The following is a 22730-nucleotide window of genomic DNA, read 5'->3' as shown; positions in this document are numbered from 1 at the left end:
TAGTTCCCTGAAGGTGGAGTCTCATGTAGATAGGGTGGTGAAGAAGGCTTTTGGAATGCTGGCCTTTATAAATCAGAGCATTGAGTACAGAAGTTGGGATGTAATGTTAAAATTGTACAAGGCATTGGTAAGGCCAAATTTGGAATATTGTGTACAGTTCTGGTCACCGAATTATAGGAAAGATATCAATAAATTAGAGAGAGTGCAGAGATGATTTACTAGGATGTTACCTGGGTTTCAGCACTTAAGTTACAGAGAAAGGTTGAACAAGTTAGGTCTCTATTCATTGGAGCGTAGAAGGTTGAGGGGGGATTTGATCGAGGTATTTAAAATGTTGAGAGGGATAGATAGAGTTGACGTGAATAGGCTGTTTCCATTGAGAGTAGGGGAGATTCAAACGAGAGGACATGATTTGAGAGTTAGGGGGCAAAAGTTTAAGGGAAACACGAGGGGGTATTTCTTTACTCAGAGAGTGATAGCTGTGTGGACTGAGCTTCCTGTAGAAGTAGTAGAGGCCAGTTCAGTTGTGTCATTTAAGGTAAAATTGGATAGGTATATGGACAGGAAAGGAGTGGAGGGTTATGAGCTGAGTGCGGGTAGGTGGGACTAGGTGAGATTAAGAGTTCGGCACGGACTAGGAGGGCCGGAATGGCCTGTTTCCGTGCTGTGATTGTTATATAGTTATATGGAATGCAGCAAAATACAGGGAAATCCTGGAGGAAAACCTGATGCAGTCTGCAAGAGAACTGCAACTTGAGAGATTTGTTTTCCAGCAAGACAATGACCCGAAGCATGGCTTCGCATGGCATACACAGGAATGGCTTAAAAACAACAAAGTTAATGTCCTGGAGTGGCCAAGTCAGAGTCCAGACCACAATCCAATTGAGAATTTGTGGCTGGCCTTGAAAATGACCATTCACTCACGATCCCCATGCAATCTGACAGAGCTTGAGCAGTTTTGTAAAGAAGCATGCGGGAAAACTGTAGCGTACAGATATGCAAAGCTGGTAGAGATCTATCCACACAGCCTCAAGGCTGCTATTACTGCCAAAGGTGCACCTACTAAATACTGCCTTGCATATTCTCATTGTAATTTGTAGTTCTTATCAGTGTGTATTGCCATGTACTGCTGCTGCAAAACAACAAATCTCGTAACATATGCTAGTGATATTAAATCTGATTCTGCAAATAGATATGATTGACCTCAGAGGGAATAAATAAATCGTACAATCTACAGTTTATTGAATTCACATAACTGGCTGCTGCATTCCACAGTAGACCATAAACGTGACGAAAACTGCTTGCTGCTTTGAGATCACCTTCAGCCTCTGTAGTGTTACGAAGTCTGAGCCCACCATGGGCCCTTTCACCAAAAGAGTTTAATTGATTTCGGCCAAGCTATAAAGGCCTGAGGCCTGCCTGAAGTTCAGTCTTATCTTGATGAGCTGTTGGCGCCTATCAGTGTTTAGCAATCAGCATACCTAATTTAATGAGATAAATCTTTGGCTGCTTGCCCTGATGATTGTGGCCCCAAGGCAATTCCCAGAGTTTGAGGACGGGAGTGGGTGGTGTGTGGAAGGCTAAGCTGCAAGAATTGATAAACATCAGACCATAATGTCTTCATAAATGTATTAATCACAATATATATACACACCACAAAAGAGATTGTGTGTTTTACTTGCCAGGCACTTGACCTTCACACATGTTGAGCCTTCAGGCTCCTGCTGTGGAAAATATTCCAGTCAGGGTGATTAGGCTGGATTGTGCTAAAAGTTAGCTCGCTGCTCCATAAGGAATTGCTCTCTGGTTGGTTGGCGTGAGAGAGCACGCGCACATAGTTCAGACTTGCAAACTGCATTGTCAAAGCTCTGAACGCGTTGGAGATTAGACGATGGTGAATCCAACCTCCCATTCCATCCTTGAGCCCACCACCGATTCCAGGAGTGTTCTGGCAGCTGGCGGATGACACACTTCTTAGCTGGCCCCTCAGATTCTCTCCACCCAAGATGACCCCATACACTTGCAGAAGGCCACTAAACTTTAATCAAAAGTCAGATAATGGCAAGGGTTTTTGTTCAAATAATATTCAGCTAATTATATTTTCAGATTTTTTGATATTTTTGTAATTCGTGTTAATCTGAAAGCTGATGAACCTGGTACCAAGGTCTCTCAATGCCATTCAGGGCTGGAGCTGGACACTCATAATAATAACCCTCTGCTAGGCTGCAACCCACCCACCCCTTAGATGAAGCTGCCTGAAGACATGCGGAGCTAATGCCTTCCTCAGGCGACGTGCCAGTCTGAAGAAGATCTGCCCCAATGCCACATTTTCTCTCAGCAGCGTTTTTGGGCTTCCAGTAAGATGGTGGCGTGCTTGGTTGCAGCGGCCACTCCAACGAATGGTGCAAATATTTGTTTTAAACATTTTTCTTGTGATCACACCAGCCTAATGGACGTTGGTAATGCAATATACCGCAAGCCTGGTTTATTGGTGAGACCACCGGCGGGGAAGCTGCTGGCCTTGGGAGTTGCGTGGACCGTGCCCTCAAGCTGTGGCATCGGGAGGAGGCGCCAGAGGCAGTGTGGGAGAGAACGGAGACACAGCGGGTTGGGCGCTGGCCCCAGCAGGCCGGCACTCCCTTCAGTGCTGTTCTCACAAGTGTTCGCCTCCATGTTAGACTGCTTTCATATGTGGCTGATCCAACACAAGACAAGCCAATTTGCCTTTGTCTGCTGCTGACCCAGCCCGAAATGAGGAGCTGCTGTGCGCTTGTTCTTGCAGGAACATGGCTCCAGGACAACATCCCACGCACCATCGGTCTTCACACTGCCACTCAGGGACTTGCTAATGTTATTTTTTGACTGTATGTGCTATTGTAACTATGCGTGCTGTGTGTGACTGTATGTAATACGTTTTGCACCTTGGTCCCAGAGGAATGTTGTTTCATTTACCTGTAGAGTTGAATGACAATTGAACTTGAACTTGAACTCTCAAATAATATTTCAATCAATATACACTAAATTCTGAAGGAACTCAGCAGATCAAGCGTCATCTATAGAAGGGAATAAACAGTTAATGTGTCAGGCCAAGACTTTTCACCAGGAGTAGAAAGGAAGGGGGAAGCAGCCAGAATAAAAGGTCGAGGGAGGGGAAGGAGTACAAGCTGGTCGGTGATAGGCGGCACCACGTGAGGGGGTAGGTGGGTGAGTGGAGGAGGGGGAAGCTTGGAGATGGTAACTGGAAGACCAGAGTTAGTATAAGGACAATCAGCAGTGGGAGCAGAGCACAGCGAATTAAATAAAAGTACAGAAGGGACAAGCTGGGCAGCCGTTGTTGGGAGTAGTTAATGGGAAGTAGTCACTCCTAAGTGGCAAGAGGCAAGGAGCTGGGTGACTATCAGGAAAAATGAAAATGCAAATAGGCAGTTAGCACAGAGTACCCTGTAGCCATTCCCTCAATAATATGTATACCACTTTGGATACTTTTGTGGGGGATGACCTCCTGGGAGAATGCCACGGTGACCGGGTTACAGGCACTGAGCATGGGTCAGTGGTGCAGAAGGGAAAGAGAGAGAAGAAGGGAGTGATAGTGATAGGGGCCTCAATAGTCAGAGGAACAGACAGGAGATCTGTGGACGTGAATGGGACACCCAGATAGTATGTTACCTCCCAGGTGCCAGAGTCAGGGACGTCTAAAATTGCATCCACAGCATTTTGGAGTGGGAGGGAGAGCAGCCAGATGTCTTAGTACCAATGACATAGGAAGGAAAAGCAAAGAGGTCCTGAAGAGAGAATTTAGAGAGCTAGGCAGAAAGCTGAGAAGCAGGACCTCCAGGGTAGTAATTTCTGGATTGCTACCTGTGCCATGCCCCAGGGAGGGTAGAAACAGGATGATTTGGCAGATAAATGCGTGGCTGAGAAGCTGGTGCAGGGGGCAGGGCTTTGGGTTCTTGGATCATTGGATCTCTTCCCGGGGAGGTATGACCCGTTCAAAAGGGACTGGTTGCAAAAGAACCTGAGCGGGACGAATATTCTCGCAGGCAGCTTTGTTAGAGCTGTTGGGGAAGGTTTGAGCTAATTTGGCAGGGGAGTGGGAGCTCAGGATAGGACGGATGGTAAAAGAACAAAGATAGCGTGCAGACAGGCTGTTCGGATGCACAGGAAGATGATAGAACAAAATTGCAGACAGCAGGGTGACTTCAGCGTATTAGTGATGCAGAATAAAAAAGGGTAGCAAATACATTACTCAAAGTGTTATATCTCAGTGCACAGAGTTTAAAAAATTAGGGGATGGTGTGCCTCTGCTGGTAAAGGTTGGTATCAAATCAGTAGAAGGATGTGACATAGGATCAGAAGATGTTGAATCCTTGTGAATTGTGTTAAGAAACTGCAGGGGTAAAAAGACCCTGATGGCAGTTATATCCAGGCCTCCCAACAGTGGCTGGGATGTGGACCACAGATTTCAACAGGAAATAGAAAAGCTGTGTCAAAAGGGCAATGTTATGATAGTCCTGGGAGATTTCAACATGCAGGTCGATTGGGAAAATCAGGTTGGAAATGGATCTCAAGAGAGTGAGTTTGTTGAATGCCTCCAAGATGGCTTTTCAGAGCAGTTTGTCGTTGAGCCTAATTGGGAATCAGCGATACTGGATTGGGTGTTATGTAATGAACCGGAGGCGATTAGGGAGCTTAAGGTAAAAGAACCTTTAGGAGACAGTGATCATAATATGACTGAGTTCAACTTAAAATTTGATAGGGAGAAAGTAAAATCTGATGTAGCAGTATTTCAGTGGAGTAAAGGAAATTACGGTGGTATGAGAGAGGAGTTGGTCAAAGTAGATTGGTAGAAGATGCTGGCAGGAATGACAGCAGAGCAGCAATGGCGTGAGTTTATGAGAAAAAATGAGGAAGGTGCAGGATAGATGTAATCCTCAAATGAAGAAATACTCATATGGCAAAATAGTGCAAGTGTGGCTGACAAGGAAAGTGAAAACTAATGTAAAAGCAAAAGAGACAGCCTACCACACAGCAAAAATTAGCAGGAGGAAGGAGGATTGGGAAGCTTTTAAAAACCTACAGAAAGCATCTAGAAGAATCATTAGGAGGGAAAAGATGAAATGTAAAAGCAAGCTAGCAAACAATATCAAAGTGGATAGTAAAAGCATTTTCAAGTATGTAAAAAATAAAAGAGAGTTCAGAGTGGATATTGGACTACTAGAAAATGAGACCAGAGAAATAATAACAGGGGACATTGAGATGGCAGATGAGCCCATGGTATTACTGGCATGGTCACAGCATTGGCCGATTGGTAGGAGGTAGCTAGTGCGAATAAAAGGATCCTTTTCAGGTTGGTGTTCTGCAGGGGTTGGTGTTGGGACCATTTCTTTTTATGCTCTATATCAATGACTTAGATGATGGAATAGATGGCTTTGTTGCCAAGTTTGCAGATGATACAAGGATTGGTGGAGGGGCAGGTAGTGTTGAGGAAACACTAGTTTCAGTGTTTTAGTGTTGCAGAAGGAGAATGGGCAAGAAAGTGGTAAATGAAATACAGTGTAGTAGTAATAAATGTGCCAGTTATTTTCAAAACAGGAAGAAAATCCAAAAATTTGAGATGCAAAGGGACTTGGGAGTCCTTGTGCAGAACACACTAAAGGTTAACTTGTAGGTAGAGTCGGTAGTGAGGAAGCCAAATGCAATGTTAGCATTCATTTCAAGAGGTCCAGGATACAAGAGCAGGGATGTGATGCTGGGTCTTTATAAGGCACTGGTGAGGCCTCGCCTTGAGTATTGGGAACAGTTTTGGGCTCCTCATCTAAGAAAAGATGTGCTGGCATTGGAGAGGGTTCAGAGGTGGTTCACAAGGATGACTCCAGGAATGAAAGGGTTATCATATGAGGAAAGTTTGATAGGTCTATGTCTGTACTCGATAGAATTTAGAAGGATGAGGGGAGGTTCTCATTGAAACCTTTCGAATGCTGAAAGGTCTAGGCAGAGGTGATGTGGAAAGGATATTTCCCATTGTGGGGGAGTCTAAGACAAGAGGGCTCAGCCTCAAGATAGAGGGGTGTCCATTTAAAACAGTGGTGCAGAGACATTTCTTCAGCCACAGGGTGGTGAATTTGTGGAATTTGTTACCACAGGCAACTGTGGAGGCAAGGTTGTTGGGTGTATTTAAGGGCGAGCTTGATAGGTTCTTGATTGGACATGGCATCAAAGGTTATGGGGAGAAGACTGGGGAATGAGGCTGAAAAGGGGAGAAAAGGATTAGCTATGATTGAATGGTGGAGCAGACTCGATAGGCCAGATGGCTTAATTCTGCACCTATGTCTTATGATCCCATGGTTTTATATCAGTAATTTCAACCAGGAACACTTTGGAATGTCCTGGATTAGAGGTAACAAAGACAGGAATAAGGTTTTTATCAGCCGGTAAGCTTGCAAGCTTAGTAAAAGCATGAAGGTTGATTCAAAACTCATACAACTATAACACCAAATTTGCAGATGGTTTTGTTGAGCCTCCAGCAGTTGTCAGAGAGATGTAGTTGATTGTTTAGGAACTTAACACATTTTTAAATCACTTAGATGCTGTGATGGGAAAACTGGAAACTAAAATGGTAAAATTGTGCATTTCATTATGTGATGGGTATGTGTCATCAGTGAACATCTAACATCTACATTCTCGGTAAGAAGGAAGAGTAACTGTAGTTCCCAGGTGACTCTATCCTTGGATACATCAATCATCCATCAGATCATGTAATTTTACTCAACATATGGTCATTGCCCATTCTGCATTATTGATAAGTAATTGAACCTAAGATATATATATATAATAATGGGATCTCAGAAGTGAGAGGACATGGGAAATTTTTTTTATTGCTCTGCATACTTTTCTCATCTTGGGCACTGTTCAATCCAAATAGGCCGTACAGGTAGGGTGACTTAAGACATACTCAGACGCTACCGCTCAGAGGAAATATTTAACTGTGACTGATAACAATCCACTTCACTGTGACAACTTGACCTTCTGGTACACCGTAGTTATGCAGTTCTCATTTGCCTCGTGTACTAATGGATTTAAATTGTGATTGCTATCGATTTAATATGGCATAATCTACATGTTCAAATTAGCGTTGGCTTGGACAGACATCGGGAATCTGGAGTGTGGTTTCTTTATAGTTGATATGTGAGTGCCTGTGGTGATTAGTTCACTGTTGAGTGACTACACACAACTTTACTTTAGACTTAGATGCTAAAAGAGTGACTATCAAATTCAAAGAGGAGTGCTGTGGAGACAGCTAAGCCACTGGGAGAGTCAGTTTTTAACTGGATTCTAAAGGATTCTCATAGCTTACAAAAAAAATCAAAGTTAACTTTCTCAAATATGTTTTGTGTCTGTTTCTTCCATTAGCCCAGAGATCATCACTACCTTCTTCACTTACCTGTTTGACATCAGGATATGGACAGTCTCAATTTCTTTATAATTTAGTGTTGACAAAGCAATCTCACTTTTCCCAGTATGATCTCCATCTCTTTAACCTTTGACTCTGTAATCTTCTTGACCATCATTTTGGGGATAGAGAAGCAGTGAGGTATTATCCAGCTCTGACCTAAAGTCCAGCTGTCCGATCAGCACCGTGACTGCCTCTATCAAATCACGCAATATTACCACTGCAAAGTATTCCTCTCACTTTACTCCAGCCTTATAAGATTTATTGATTCCCCACGTTTCAACAAACTGATTAAGATCTTTGCAAGTCCAAGTCTTTACCAGGTCTTGATCCTCAATGCCTTCCTCCACCCAATGACGGTGTAGGCTAATAGGAAAAGCTCAACTCATCTACTATAAGTAAACTATTCTCATTACTTCACCCAGTGAATACTAACATTCCTATCCTAGCATACTATATGTCCATATTGTCTGAAATTCTCTGGATAAATACTTCTCATTTTCCCAGTACTTCAAAAACCACTCAAGAAGTTTTCTCCAATTGGCTGTTTTCCCGAGCTTTCCACCTACATGACATCTCATCCCTTCTCATCACTAATGCATTTCCAGTTGCCTTCACCGCCATGAGGAGTGCTTTAGGAATGTCACTTCTTGTTTGATTCAAAGCATATGTTTGAAATTTGTCAATAATAGGATGTCAGCAAAGCCACTGCTTCTATATAAAAAGAGGAACATTTTTTTAAGGTTTCCTCATCCGTTGGAACCAATGAATGAGCCCAAAACATTCTGGTTAATGGAAAATTACAGAGAACTGCAGTGAATTACATATACCTCTTGAGACATTTCACTACGCTCTTAACATACTGTCCTATCCTTTTTCTCATGTATGTATTTCACATTTTGACCATATTCTGAGTACAGTATGCCCATAGTGTCTTGGAACTGCCACTAGACTGGATAAGGTGAGCCTTACGGTAAATATGGAGTTTGTTCAGCAGCATCATATGAAATAGAACCAAAGGCAGAAAGTCTGAAGAGCTTTGTAACAACACTAAATGTTAAAAGATTGTACTCAGGATATAAACTAGAAGCTTAGTCAACCCAAGAAACCACTTGGACAGGTTAGCATGGAACATGTATTCCATTTTGCTGGATTTATTAGTGAAGGGAACATCATCATTGCCACTTGAAGTTGTGCAATACGTGAATCAGGGCAAAGCCTTTCCGTGACCGTTCCTGCAGTAACACATCAGATCTTTTACTGCCACCAGACGTGTTTCTAATGACTTCACAAGTTGCAGAGTCCATTTATGTCCATGGTTACACAAACTGGATCTCAAAATTTCATTGTGGAGAAGTCTTAGTCGAGCTAGCACCACGTTGTGCTAACTTGGTGTTTTACACATCTTTTAAAATTGGTGTTGGGAAACTCAACAGAGTGGCCTTAGAGAAACTTTGGAATGCTCAACACCTCACAAAGCCCATGGCTGTGCCAAGTAGTCATTTCAAAGTACACGATGGGCCACAACTTAGAATATCAGCAGTAGAAGTATTGTGTTTCTTTCCGCTCAAAGCAATTGGATCTGGTCAATGAAGTGACCATCTATCACTTGTCTCTCATCCAATCATGCTGCTTTTGCTGCCCCATATAAAGAGAGTTCCTGGAGAAGGGATAATGTTGAACAGATGTTTCATCTCACCATGTGAGTTTCTTCATAGTTTTTCTGCCTCTTGTAGGAGTCATTCACTGTCAAGTTGTCATGAAACATATTGTAAAAGGAGGACAAGTAGAGAATCCTGAAATAGTATTTTAAGCCAGTTGTCAACGTCACATTGGGAGTTATGTAAATCATTGCCAAAAACCCTAGACTCTTGACATCTGTCTGAATATTTCTCTATCATATCGCTTGCTGCTGTGAGAGTATAATTTTTAGTACCACCTCAGTGTCCAGCTGCATCAAGATTTACTGTAGTTTAAGAATGTTTAAGTGACATGCAAGATATTCAGGAGGAACCTTGGGAGAGTTAATAGCTGTGTGAGCAACTTTGCCTCATTTGTGTGAACCATCTCTGCATATTTATGCATTCAGAACCAGAATCAAAATCACCGGCATGTGGCGTGAAATTTGTTAACTTAGCAGCAGCAACCAACTTAACTTCAGTCAGTCCAATACTAGCCCTCAGAGGCAGCCTCATAATATGGAGACATGGCACAATTCCTTGCTGGGGAGAGCCGGTTGAGGGCAAGGTTCCAGGCACAACAGTGTAAAGACCAGGCAGTTATGCCTGGTTCCCCAGCACAACAGTAGCACAGTCCAAGAACAGTGGGGCAAATGTTTGTGAGTGCACAGACTGAAAGCGCTAGAATGAATCAGCACCATTTTGGGTAGTAATAACCCCCAAAGACACAGGCTCCTACCTGGTGATGTAATCTTATATGTGGCAACTTATCAAATGCCTTTTGAAAACCCACAGAGACACAGAAAAATAAGAGCAGGAAAGCCATCGGTCTCTTCAAATCACGTACTCCATTTAGTATGATGATGTTCATCCTCTTTCTCAGTAACAGACTTCCATGTCTCACCACACCTTCTGGGCCTTTTGTTGTCTGCTCCTCAACTTCACCCAGCTTGTTAAAGAACATACTCTACTAAATTTGTCAAACACTTTTATTAAAGAAAACATGGTGACTCTGCTTGAGTATAATTCTTCTAAATATTTTACTATTATTTGTTAATTATGGATTTCAGCACTTTCCCAATGATAGATTTTGGGATAACTGGCCTATAGTCACCTTCATTATGACAAGCTCCCTCCTTGAATAGCTTATTACACACGCAGTTTTCTAAATCACTGAGATCTCTGTGGGATTGACTGACACTTGAAAGGACATATCCACCCGTTTTCTGTGGAACTACCTCTTTAAGACTTATTTACGAAGGCATCAGGTTCAAGAAACTTGCCAAACTTTAGTCCTAGTGGTTTGCCCATTCCTTTTATTCCAGTGACAATAATCATTTCTGATTTCCTCTGTCCCTTTTGCCCCCAGATTTTCCCTATTGTTGGGGTGCATTTAGTATCTGCCTTAAAGGCAAAGCACTTGTTCAAATTCCCTGCATTGTGCATTAGTAATTTCCCAGTTACATCTTCTAAGGGGCCGATATTTACCTTGGCTACTGTTTATCTCTTTATATACAGTGTTTATAGAAACCCTTACTGTCTGCTTTACATTTATTGCTACCAAGCTTTCATTTGATATCTCCCTGATCTGCCACAGATGGATTATTCTGACGGTCTTCATTTCTTAATGAAAAATACCATTGTTAAGAATTATGAAAACATCCTTAATTACCTGCTGCTGCTCACACTTGGTATCATCCTATAACTTATTTCCCCATTTTTGTCTCCATAATTGTTTTTTATTTAAGTTTGAAACACTAGCTCAAGCCCGAAGTTTCTCACTTCCAACCCACAATGGCTCGAATTTAGAGCATATTATGAATATTGTTTAAAATCAGTAATTAATCCTGCCTTAGAAACAATCAGAATTAAAATGGCTCATTACAAACACGAAAAAATCTGCAGATGCTAGAAATCCAGAGGAACATACACAAAATGCTGGAGGAATTTAGCAGGTCAGGCAGCATCTATGGAAAAGAGTGAACAGTCAACGTTTCAGGCTGAGATCCCTTCTTTAGGACTGCCTATTCCCTTGTTGGTTACAACACGTTGCTCTGTGAAACAGACCCATAATCTCTTCCTCAGGCTAATTTGACTTGTCCAATCTATATAAAGATTGCAGTCGCCCTCAAACCTTCCAACCGATGCAGCGAAACTGATGTAGTGAGCTTGCAATTATAGAGGATGTAGTGACCACAATGATCACAGTTTGTAAGATCACCTAGAAAGTTTATTATAGCTCCTGCTTATGAGGATATTTGTGGCTCGACATCTTCTCTGGCCATAAGGAAGATAAAGGTCTCCTGCAGCCAGGTGTGGAGGGGAGAGGGGAGATCCTCCCAGGCCTTTGTCCTCCCTCTCATTCCTTGCTGCAGCGGCCTGCACGGAGGATCCAAAACGAATGGTAAACCTTTTCATTATTTTTGCTCTGGATGCTTGACCTCTGAGGAAGAATGTGCTGTCTGACAGCATGGGGTCTGCTAAGGGTTTTCATGGCTAAAACTGTGTGGGTGTAAATGTGAGAGTGTGTTTGCAGTGTTTGCGCATAAATCGGTAAATTGGTTTACTATTGTCACCTGTATTGAGGTGCAGTGAAAAAAAATGCGACCCACATGGATCATTTCATCAAGTTAGTACATCGAGGTAGGCCCTGTAGCGGATAGTGAGGTCATCTGAAGGGATCATCGGGGTCGCTCTTCCCACCATTACAGACATTTACACCATACGCTGCACCCACAAAGCTAACAGCATTGTGAAGGACCCCACACACCCCTCATACAAACTCTCCTCCCTCCTGCCGTCTGGCAAAAGGTAAAAGCATTCGGGCTCTCACGACCAGACTGTGTAACAGTTTCTTCCCCCAAGCCATCAGACTGCTCAATTCCCAGAGTCTGGTCTGACACCAACTTTTATATACACACACACACACACACACACACACACACACACACACACACACACACACACACACACACACACACACACACACACACACACACACACACACACACACACACACACACACACACACACACACACACTACTCCCTTTGAAATTTTTGCTCATTTCTTTCTCATTTCCTGCTAAAGCATTGTTTATATTTACAAGTACATTTACATTTATATCATTTATTATTATATTGTATTTTGCCCTTTACTGTGCCTATTGTCTTGTTTATTAATCATTGTACTGCCCTGCATTGTTTTGTGCACTTTATGTAGTCCTGTGTAGGTCTGAAGTCCAATGCAGTTTTGTGTCGTTTCAGAATACACCATGGTCCTGGAGGAACGTTGTTCCGTTTTTACTGTGTACTGTACCAGCAGTTATAGTTGAAATGACAATAAAGGTGACTTAACTTAACTTGACTACAAGGGAAAAGTGCTACAGTTACAGAGAAGGTGTAGTGCAGGCAAACAATGTGGTGATAGTGAGGTCAAGTGTCCATCTCATTGTGCAAGGGGTCTATTATAACCAGAAGTTGTCTAGGTATACAGTAATATTCTTAGAGATATAAACTCTGTTTAGTGCTTCAATCTTCTGTCTAATGGGAGGTGGGAGAAGAACGAATGTCTGGGATGGTTGGGGTCTTTGATTATTCCGGCTGTTTCATTGAGACAGTGAGAGGTGTAGACTGAGGGGGAGCTAATTTCTCCAATGGTCTGAGCTGTGTCCACAACTCTCTGTAATCTCAGACAAAGCAGCTGATATACCAAGACATGATGTATCTTGGTGGTGTGCGTTCTGTAGTGCATCTTTAAAAGTTGGAGAGGGCCATTTGTGTCATGCCAAGTTTCTTTAGCCTTCGGATGAAGTAGAAGTGCTGGTGCACTCTAACGGCCATTGTGTTTGGACCAGGACAGACTGTGGATGATGTTCACTCATCATCTTGAAGCTTTTAATCCTCTTGACCTCACCACTGTTGATGTGAACAGGAGCACGTGCACTGCCCTCTCTCTCTGAGGTCAAAGTCCAGCTCTATTATTCTGCTTACGTTGGGGGAAAAGTTGTCATGATACCATGCCACTAATCTCTCTATCTCCTTCTTGTACTTTTACATTGTTATTTGAGATTCGGCCCACTAAGGTAATGTCACATTCAAACTTGTAGATGGAGTTAAGGCAGAATCTGGCCACGTGGTCATGGATGTATAAGGATTAGAGTAGGGGCTGAGGACACAGACTGCTGGGGCACCTGTGAGGATAATTGTTGCTGTATATCCTTACTGATTGCGATCTGCTGCTCAGGAAGCCAAGGTCCCAGTACAAGCAGATGCGTAAAAGAGCAGAGTTTATACTGTAGTGGTATGTGGTTTTCCCTTAGATACCAAGGAGTTTCTTTTATCATTGCTCCATTATGCGAAGATTCTCGCAGCTGAAGGAGACTTGCTGCAACCACCTCCTAGCTGCCTTTTTTAATAATGGCATTAGCCCCATCATTTTTCCACAGGTTCAGTCTGAAGCCGTGGCCTGTAAGTACCAGCATTTGCCTCAGCACAGAATTGGCATTGTGACTATGACTTGAAACCATCGAACTCCTGGACTGGCGTCACTCGCCTCAGCACGGAATGGGCTCTGCAGTGTGGTCATCGGGTCCTGTACGGCCTCCAATCGCCTCAGCACGGAACGGGCTCTGTAGTGTGGTCATCGGGTCCTGTACGGCCTCCAATCGCCTCAGCACAGAACTGGCTCTGTAGTGTGGTCATCGGGCTCCTGTTCGGCCTCCAATCGCCTCAGCACGGAACGGGCTCTGTAGTGTGGTCATCGGGCTCCTGTACGGCCTCCAGTCGCCTCAGCACGGAACGGGCTCTGTAGTGTGGTCATCGGGTCCTGTACGGCCTCCAATCGCCTCAGCACGGAACGGGCTCTGTAGTGTGGTCATCGGGTCCTGTACGGCCTCCAATCGCCTCAGCACGGAACGGGCTCTGTAGTGTGGTCATCGGGCTCCTGTTCGGCCTCCAATCGCCTCAGTGCTGAACTGACTCTCTGGCTGTGTGCCCACTTTCGGGACTCTGCGGTTAATGTTCTGTGTGTTATTTGTTTTCTTTTTATACTGTTGGCATGATTTGTTCTTTTTTCACATATTGGGTGATTGATGGTCTTTGTTGTGTGGATCTTTTTAATGCGTTCTGTTGTGTTTTTTTATTTTGTGGCTGCCTGCAAGAAGATGAATCTCAAGGTTGTATACAATACAGTACTTACTTTGATAATAAATGTACTTTAAACTTTGAACTTACCATGGCACCTGTGAGGCCCTCTGCCACTTTGATAGTTTCCTGGTCCCAACAGGAACATATAAACATACAATCCTTCCAAGGGTCTGGGTAGTTGACCACCTTCTACATCTTCTGTGACAAAACACCCTATCAGTCCCCCACCACCAACACATTCGTTCACCTGATTAAATGTGTCCATCTTAACAGCTTATATCAATTACTGTTTTCCATCCTACTCACACCAATCTGTCAATGGCCACCTTAACAGTATCACAAAGCCCAACTACAACCTGAGGATTTTCTATCAGGGCACTTTGCAACTTTCTGAACTCAGTATTTTCAAGTAACTTGCTTTCTCTGTTTGTATTAAAACTGGCCAGTGATGCTGTAGGTAACCTACTTTCTCTGTATTAGGAAGGGGTCAATAACTCCACTGGGTATTTTTTATAGACCACCCAATAGTAACAGGGACATCGAGGGGCAGATAGGGAGACAGTTTCTAGAAAGGTGTAATAATAACAGGGTTGTCATGGTGGGAGATTTTAATTTCCCAAATATCGATTGGCATCTCCGTAGAGCGAGGGGTTTAAATGGGGTGGAGTTTGTTTGGTGTGTTCAGGAAGGTTTCTTGACACAATATGTAGATAAGCCTACAAGAGGAGAGGTGGTACTTGATCTGGTATTGGGAAATGAATCTGGTGTCAGATCTCTCAGTGGGAGAGCATTTTGGAGATAGTGATCACAATTCTATCTCCTTTACCATAGCATTGGAGAGGGATAGGAACAGGCAAGTTAGGAAAGTGTTTAATTGGAGTAAGGCTATCAGGCAGGAACTTGGAAGCATAAATTGGGAACAAATGTTCTCAGGGAAATGTGTGGAAGAAATGTGGCAAATTTCAGGGGATATTCACATGTAGTTATGCATAGGTACTTTCCAATGAGACAGGGAAAGGATGGTAGGGTACAGGAACCGTGGTGTACAAAGGCTGTTGTAAATCTAGTCAAGAAGAAAAGAAGAGCTTATGAAAGGTTCAAAAAACTAGGTAATGATAGAGATCTAGAGGATTATAAGGCTAGTAGGAAGGAGTTTAAGAATGAAATTAAAAGAACCAGAAGGAGCCATGAGAAGTCCTTGGCAGACAGGATTAAGGAAAACCCCAAGGCATTCTACAGGTATGTGAAGAGCAAGAGGATAAGACGTGAGAGAATAGAACCAATCAAGTGTGACAGTGGAAAAGTGTGTATGGAACTGGAGGAGGAGATAGCAGAGGTACTTAACGAGTACTTTACTTCAGTATTCACTATGGAAAAGGATCTTAGTGAATTTAGTGATGACTTGCAGTGGACTTAAAAGTCTAAGCATATAGATATTAAGAAAGAGGATGTGCTGGAGGTTTTGTAAAGCATCAAGTTGGATAAGTCATCGGGACTGGACAAGATGTATCCCAGGCTACTGTGGGAAGCGAGGGAGGAGATTGCTGAGCCTCTAGCAATGATCTTTGCATCATCAATGAGGACAGAGAGGTTCCGGAGGACTGGAGGGTTGCAGATGTTGTTCCTTTATTCAAGAAAGGGAGTAGAGATAGCCCAGGAAATTATGGACCAGTGAGTCTTAATTCAGTGGTTGGTAAGTTGATGGAGAAGATCCTGAGAGGCAGGATTTATGATCATTTGGAGATACATAATATTATTAGTAATAGTCAGCATGGATTTGTGAAAGGCAAGTCATGCTTTATGAGCCTGATTGAAATTTTTGAGGATGCGACTAAACACATTGATGAAGGTAGAGCATTAGATGTAGTGTATATGGATTTCAGCAAAGCATTTGACAAAGTACCTCATGCAAGGCTTATTGAGAAAGTAAGGAGGCATGGGATGCAAGGGGACATTGCTTTGAGGATCCCAAACTGGCTTGCCCACAGAAGGCAAAGAGTGGTTGTAGACGGGTCATATTCTGCATGGAGGTCAGTCACCAGTGATGTGCCTCAGGGATCTGTTCTGGGATCCCTACTCTTCATGACCTGGATGATGAAGTGGAGAGATGGGTTAGTAAGTATGCTGATGACACAAAGGTTGGAGGTGCTGTGGATAGTGTGGAGGGCTGTCAGAGGTTACAGCGGGACATTGATAGGATGCAAAACTGGGCTGAGAAGTGGCAGGTGGAGTTCAACCCAGATAAGTGTGAGGTGGTTCATTTTGGTAAGTCAAATATGATGGCAGAATATAGTATTAATGGTAAGAATCTTTGCAGTGTGGAGGATCAGAGGGATCTTGGAGTCCGAGTCCATAGGACGCTCAAAGCTACTACGCAGGTTGACGCTATGGTTAAGAAAGCATACGGTGCATTGACCTTCATCAATCATGGGATTGAGTTTAGGAGCCATGAGGTAATGTTGCAGCTATATAGGACCCTGGTCAGACCCCACTTGGAGTACTGTGCTCAGTTCTGGTCGCGTCACCATAAGATGGATATGGAGACCATAGAAAGGGTGCAGAGGAGATTTACAAGGACGTTGCCTGGATTGGGAGCATGCCTTATGAGAATAGGTTGAGTGAACTCAGCCTTTTTTTCCCTTGGAGTGACGGAGGGTGAGAGGTGACCTGACAGAGGTGTGTAAGATGACGAGAGGCATAGATCGAGGCTTTTTCGCAGGGCTGAAATGGCTAGCTCGAAAGGGCACAGGTTTAAGGTGCTTGGAAGTAGGTACAGAGGAGATGTCAGGGGTAGGTTTTATACACAGGGAGTGGTAAGTGTGTGGAATGGGCTGCCGGTGACGGTGGTGGAGCTGGATATAATAGGGTCTTTTAAGAGACTCCTGATAGGTACATGGAGCTCAGAAAAGTAGAGGGCTATGGGAAACCCTGGGTAATTTCTAAGGTAAGGACATGTTCAGCATAGATTTGTGGGCCGAAGGGCCTGTATTGTGCTGTAGGTTTTCCATGTTTCTAACTGATGAGTGATGTTGTAGGTCACTTACTTTCTCTGTTTGTACTGGAACTGATCAGTGATGCTGTCAGTTGACCATTTTTCATGCCGACTCAGTTTTCTCCCTTTCCACCAACTCTGGCTGATTTCTACAGCTCTGACCGGCATTTCACAGCTCTTTAATGCTCCATTATTTGTTTTCTTACACTCTCCCATACTCCCACTCTGTCTTCTAACTTCCCGTATTAACCCATGGCTTCAACAACAGTGCTTTACCAAGTCAACCCTCTCCTCACCATTTTGGTGACATTCCCTTTTATCTATCTCTCCCCACCACTCTCTGAACTTATTTTCTCCCTTTCTCAGTCTTCAAGTTGAAACATTTACTTTGTTCCTTTCCACCATTGCTACTCAACCTGCTGAGTGTTCCCAGTATTTTCTGTTCCCCTCCCCCCCCCCCCCCCCCCCCCCCAAGTACCAGCATCTCCAGTTTGGTGTTTGATTTCCTTCATTGCCTCCGGTCCACTGCCATCTCAGGCACCCAAGATCTTTTTCCTGGTTCTATGTAATATAGTGGACTTGAGTGTCTCTCTTCATCAATCTGAGTTCTCTTTCCTTCTCTCTTGCAGCCTTCCTCTCTTCCACAACAGTCATCGTCTGTGCTGCTGGTGTCTGTCTACCGTGCAGACTGCATTAAGGAACCATTCCCTTTGTCATAGAATACAGCAGTGTGTGGGCAGCAGCGTTCAATAAAGCCTTGTACCATCAGGAATTGTGTGGGTCCCATATCAGTCCTTCTTTATGGGTGTTGATCAATCTTAAGCCATTTAGGCATATTTTGCAGAGACCTAATTTGATGACTGTGATCAAGTTCACCAAAAACAAATGAAATTAATTTTGTGGCAGCAGCTGGGAGCTGAATGGCAGAGAACCTTCCGCCAGAATTTGCTCCCAAATGTTGTTTGAGCCGACTGACCATCGTGGCAGAACAATAATGTCTGAAATAATTGCAAAATAAAATTAGATGAATTAAAGTCAGAAGATATATTCAACATGTACCGTACATTAAGATGGAGGTACATCACCAGTTAAGTGGACTGAAAGTTAAGTAGTGTTCTCATAGCTTCCGATCAATAACATAATTAAACCTTTGAAATGAAAAAGAAAATTGGTAGCTTGGTTTGGCTGCTTGTTTGCCGAGCCTTGGCGGTTAGGTCGCAAATGTCTTGTCATCAGTCGAGATGACATCATCAATTGTGCAGCTGATGATGTCACCTCGCTTGGTTACGAAAAGCTTACGACCTAACCTCCAGGCTCGGCGAACAATCCTACAAACTAATAATTAACCCTTGCACATAATAACCAGCTGTTCGTTTGTTTTTGTGTTTTCACTATTTGCACAGAGGAAAATGTTCAAACAGCTGGAGACTCACAGTGACAAACTGTCAGGAACGGTGTTGGTGCTCACAGATCTTTGACCCCCTGAGCTGATTCATACTATGAGATGTTATTTCTCAACAACTGAGCACACAGCTCCTAGCACATTGACAAGCTGCCAGGTTTCAGGATGGATTAGTCTTGCGCTTATGTCATCAATTATGAGATAAAAAGCAAGGCTGATGTGATCTAACATTTCTCGTTTGGCAGGACCTGACAGGTGGTGGGTTTGAAGAAAATCTGCACTCACTGAAACTGAAGGAAGGAGTGGACTACTACCATTTCAGCTGAGGACCTCGGGCTAATCTCCACGGCTGATTTCCACAAGAATATAAGGGTTTACGGAGTGCAAGCAACATGAGGCTATCTGGCCTCTCACACCTGCTCCATTCAGTAAGACTGTGGTTGAACTTTTACCTTAGCACCAGTTTCTTGCTCAGAACATTCTTGCAGTAGGATGATTTAAATGCTGGCCCAATAGACTGAAAAGGTAGGGTGTGGGGCCAAGCGGTGAGGATCGGGCCAGTTCCACTCACTCTTCCATGATGTTCGCTCCTTTCTCCATGGCGTTGAGGCTGCGAGACTGCTTTGGCTGCAACGCACTTTGAGTTTGCAAGCTTTGCGGTGATTCGCCCCGTTGTGTGATGGACTGAGACCAGGCTTTGGGCCTCCTCTGGCTTCACTGGGAGCTTCGCGGTGATTCGCCCCGTTGTGTGATGGACTGAGACCAGGCTTTGGGCCTCCTCTGGCTTCACTGGGCTCCAGGTCTACGGACTCAATTTAGTTAGGAATGCTTTTGCTTGCTTTTATTGTTTGCATAATTAATGTTTTTTTTCTTTGTGTATTGAGTCTGTTTTTTTAATTGGGCTCTTTCAGTTTTTTTGCTTTATGGCTGCCTGCAAGCAGATAAATCTCAAGTTTGTATAATTTATACGTTCTTTGATAATAAATGTACTTTGAATCCTTGAGTCTGTTTTGCGTCATAAAGTCATACAACACAGAAATAGGTCCTTCAGCCCAGAATTCACGCTGACCGTCAAACACCAGTGTGCATTCATCCTATTTTATTCTCCCCTCATTTCCACCGGCTCACCCCCAATTCTTCCGCTTGGAGACCTGCTCAGACAAAATGTGGAGATGGGCGGAAATGTTGACATGAGTGTAGCGGGCTGAAAGGCTTGTTTCTGTGCTGTACAACTTCGTGGTTAATCTATTAATGTGTTTCCACTTTAACACAAGTATTTTGGACACTGCGCTCACTAATTACAGCTCATAGTGCTCAGAGTATTTAGGACACCATCACTGATTAGTATCTCACTGATTATGGCCTGTTTATTTCCTCCTGGCCATAAGGCTTAAGAGCAGAATTAGGCCATTTGGCCTATCGAGCTTTCTCTGCTGATTTATTATCCCTCTCATCACCTTTTCTCTTGCCTTCTCCCTGTAACATCTGATCCCTTTAATAATCAAGAAAAACAGTGCTACAATGCAACCCAGATGAGACTCAAACCCACAATCCCCTGCTCTGGAGATTGACGCCTTATCCATCACACCCTGGGTCACCACAATTACTCTGCCTATATCCTACTCTGCAAAGGCGGCTTTACAGATCGTCGTCCACCGTGCAGAATTGAGGGGCTGCTCATGGCAAGGATTCTGCAGGGGGGACCTCCACCTGGAGAGGAAATTGCCACATTTTCTTATCAACTCCTTCCTGTTAGGAACTGCACACATCTCATTTTAGCACGGTTCTAGATGTAATCGCACTTCTCTGCTGCGTTTTTGGACAGTTTCATGACCTTTTGCAGAGCATCTGATTGGCTTTTATTGCTATACCGGACACAGAGTTAACACATCAAAACGAATTCTCAGCGCACCTTTAACTTGCCCTATTTCCTTTGAAGCCATGCAACTTAAAGAGACAACACCCAAACTGCATTCTTTGCTCTCACCAAGATCTGTGGCCTTCAATGGCATCAAATGCAAACTCCCGTGTGCACATAGAGGTCAGGATCACAGTCACCCATATCTCAGCTACATTTGCTGAACTAGGGTTTCCTCTCAAACTCCATAATCAAGGAGAGACTTCATCTACTCAGCCCGAAGATGCAGGAAAAGCATGAAAAAAATCATGCATTGCTGCTTCCTCAAGGAAGAGGCTACTCTCATCTTATAGAGATCTCCCTGGTTATCACCTGACAGAACCTAACAGGTTCAGCCTAGATATCTTCCATGGCCCCCAGCTCTCAAGTTTCTAGTGGACGTTCTCTTGAAGAGTGTTCCGACTCCTGCCTCCAAACCCCAACGCAGCACAACACTTGTCAGCAGCTCAAAGAGCTTTGCGTTAATAATGGCATTTCTTTGTAGAGCTGCCTACAGAGTTCACACCTATTGGTCTAAAGGCCAACAGGTGTGAGAAGTCAGTGTCTGTTTCAGCAAGATATTGCATGTAAATGTACAGAGTTGTGAACTTCACCTCTGATGATCTTTGTATGGCTTTCACTTTGATGTTGTGACCAACAGCAATGTTTCAAAATGGCAGTGAACAATGAACAATAATGTTTTAAATGGAAATAAAGCAATGTTTTTTTACTATCTCTTTTTGCACAATGTGCACTTTTAATTGTTGGATAATAAGCAAACCACAGATAGGGATAAAAGTCATAAAAGGTTAATTTTTGTAACATTAATGAGATCTATGTTAAATGTCACAAAATTCATTGTGTATGTCACGCACTTTCATGAGTGACACCTCTTAGCATCTTTCAAATGCTATTGATCAATGGTTTGATGGTGTAAGCGTCAGATTTAGAATGATGTGTGAAAGCAAAATTTTAGGTCTGAAAATCCTCGGAAGGAAAGAGGCAAGAATCTGGTTTGGTCTGTCTTGCATTTCAGCTTTGAACTTTAATCCCAACTTTCTAACTGTAATTCACCGTTTTATTGAACTGCTGCTGCATAACAAACAAATTTCACGCCGTATGCCGTTGATATTAAACCTAATTCTGATCTCAGGATATGTGATGGGGTCCCTGGCTTACGGTCAGTGCTGACGTAGCTTCCCTTCGGTGGTGTCCACCCTGCCCCCTGGTAGAGCAAGAATCATCTCCCTCCCCCCTGCCTCTTTCCCCCATTCCATGCCGATCTGGTAAAACAAGTCACCTCACTTTCCGTTACTTATCATGCAATCCTCTGCTTGGTTGTATTGTGACTTCTGCCTCGTGTGCACGGAGTTTCACCACACGCACTTGATCTCTAGATACTCGGTGCAGTGAAGTGTTTTTGCAAAGTTATTCATTGTGCTGAATTCTTTGCCTACATGTGACTCTTTTAAAATGATAGGCCCGCTGCCCTTTGCAAGTCGTTTCCATGAAGCAAGTTCCAAAGCCTATATTATGTTTGAAATCAATAAATCACCTCATCTGCACGATCAGACAAGGCTTTTTTCTTACCTTGGGAATAATAATGACATGCAATCATCCTATTAAGCGTAGGTATTCACTCACCAGAGACAGCAAGATCATGCCTGAGCATGAATAGCCCCGGGCCTCTACATCAGGTGTATTCAAAATACATTGAGTGAAGGTTGCTTGTATTCAAAGACCTTGGTGTTGCTGACTCAACACATTGTTGAAGCCACATCTCTGCTCTTGGTGTTTCTTCATGTACGCCTGCCAGCATTGCTTTCAATGTATAGTCATTAAGCACCGAGATACACATGACATCACCTGCCTGGGATGGTTACTCTCGACCTCAGGAGGATTTTCCATATCCTTTCATGAAGAGTCAATTATGCCACATTAGCCTGTTAGTATTACTTAATGCTTAGGTTTCCTCAGCTCTTTCAATTTGCAACCAGCACGAATAAGCAGTTTCAAGGAAGATTACGATGACATACAGGACATTAATAATAATGCATTATCAGGCAGAGGCTTTGTATTCGTCTCTTTACAGTTAATTACAATTACATTACAATCATCCGATTGTGATGAGAGGCGGAGTTGAGGATGGTAAGGACCCTAGTGC

The 22730-nt window shown here is 43.4% G+C and overlaps 1 protein-coding gene across 1 annotated transcript in view; it reads left to right on the top strand.

Moving 5' to 3' along the window:
- The window catches only part of b3gntl1 (UDP-GlcNAc:betaGal beta-1,3-N-acetylglucosaminyltransferase-like 1), a 338597-nt gene extending 316935 nt beyond the window's left edge, over positions 1-21662 (top strand). The window contains 1 exon segment of the mRNA XM_073025894.1: positions 18915-21662. Within this exon segment, the coding sequence (XP_072881995.1) occupies positions 18915-18995 (81 nt within the window). The 3' untranslated portion in view covers positions 18996-21662.
- The last annotated feature ends 1068 nt before the right edge of the window (positions 21663-22730 follow it).

This window comes from Hemitrygon akajei, chromosome 22 (genome assembly GCF_048418815.1).
Source record: "Hemitrygon akajei chromosome 22, sHemAka1.3, whole genome shotgun sequence".
In the NCBI taxonomy this organism is placed as follows: domain Eukaryota; kingdom Metazoa; phylum Chordata; class Chondrichthyes; order Myliobatiformes; family Dasyatidae; genus Hemitrygon; species Hemitrygon akajei.
Note: the sequence above shows the minus strand (reverse complement) of the source record. Positions and strands in the feature narration are given on the sequence as shown.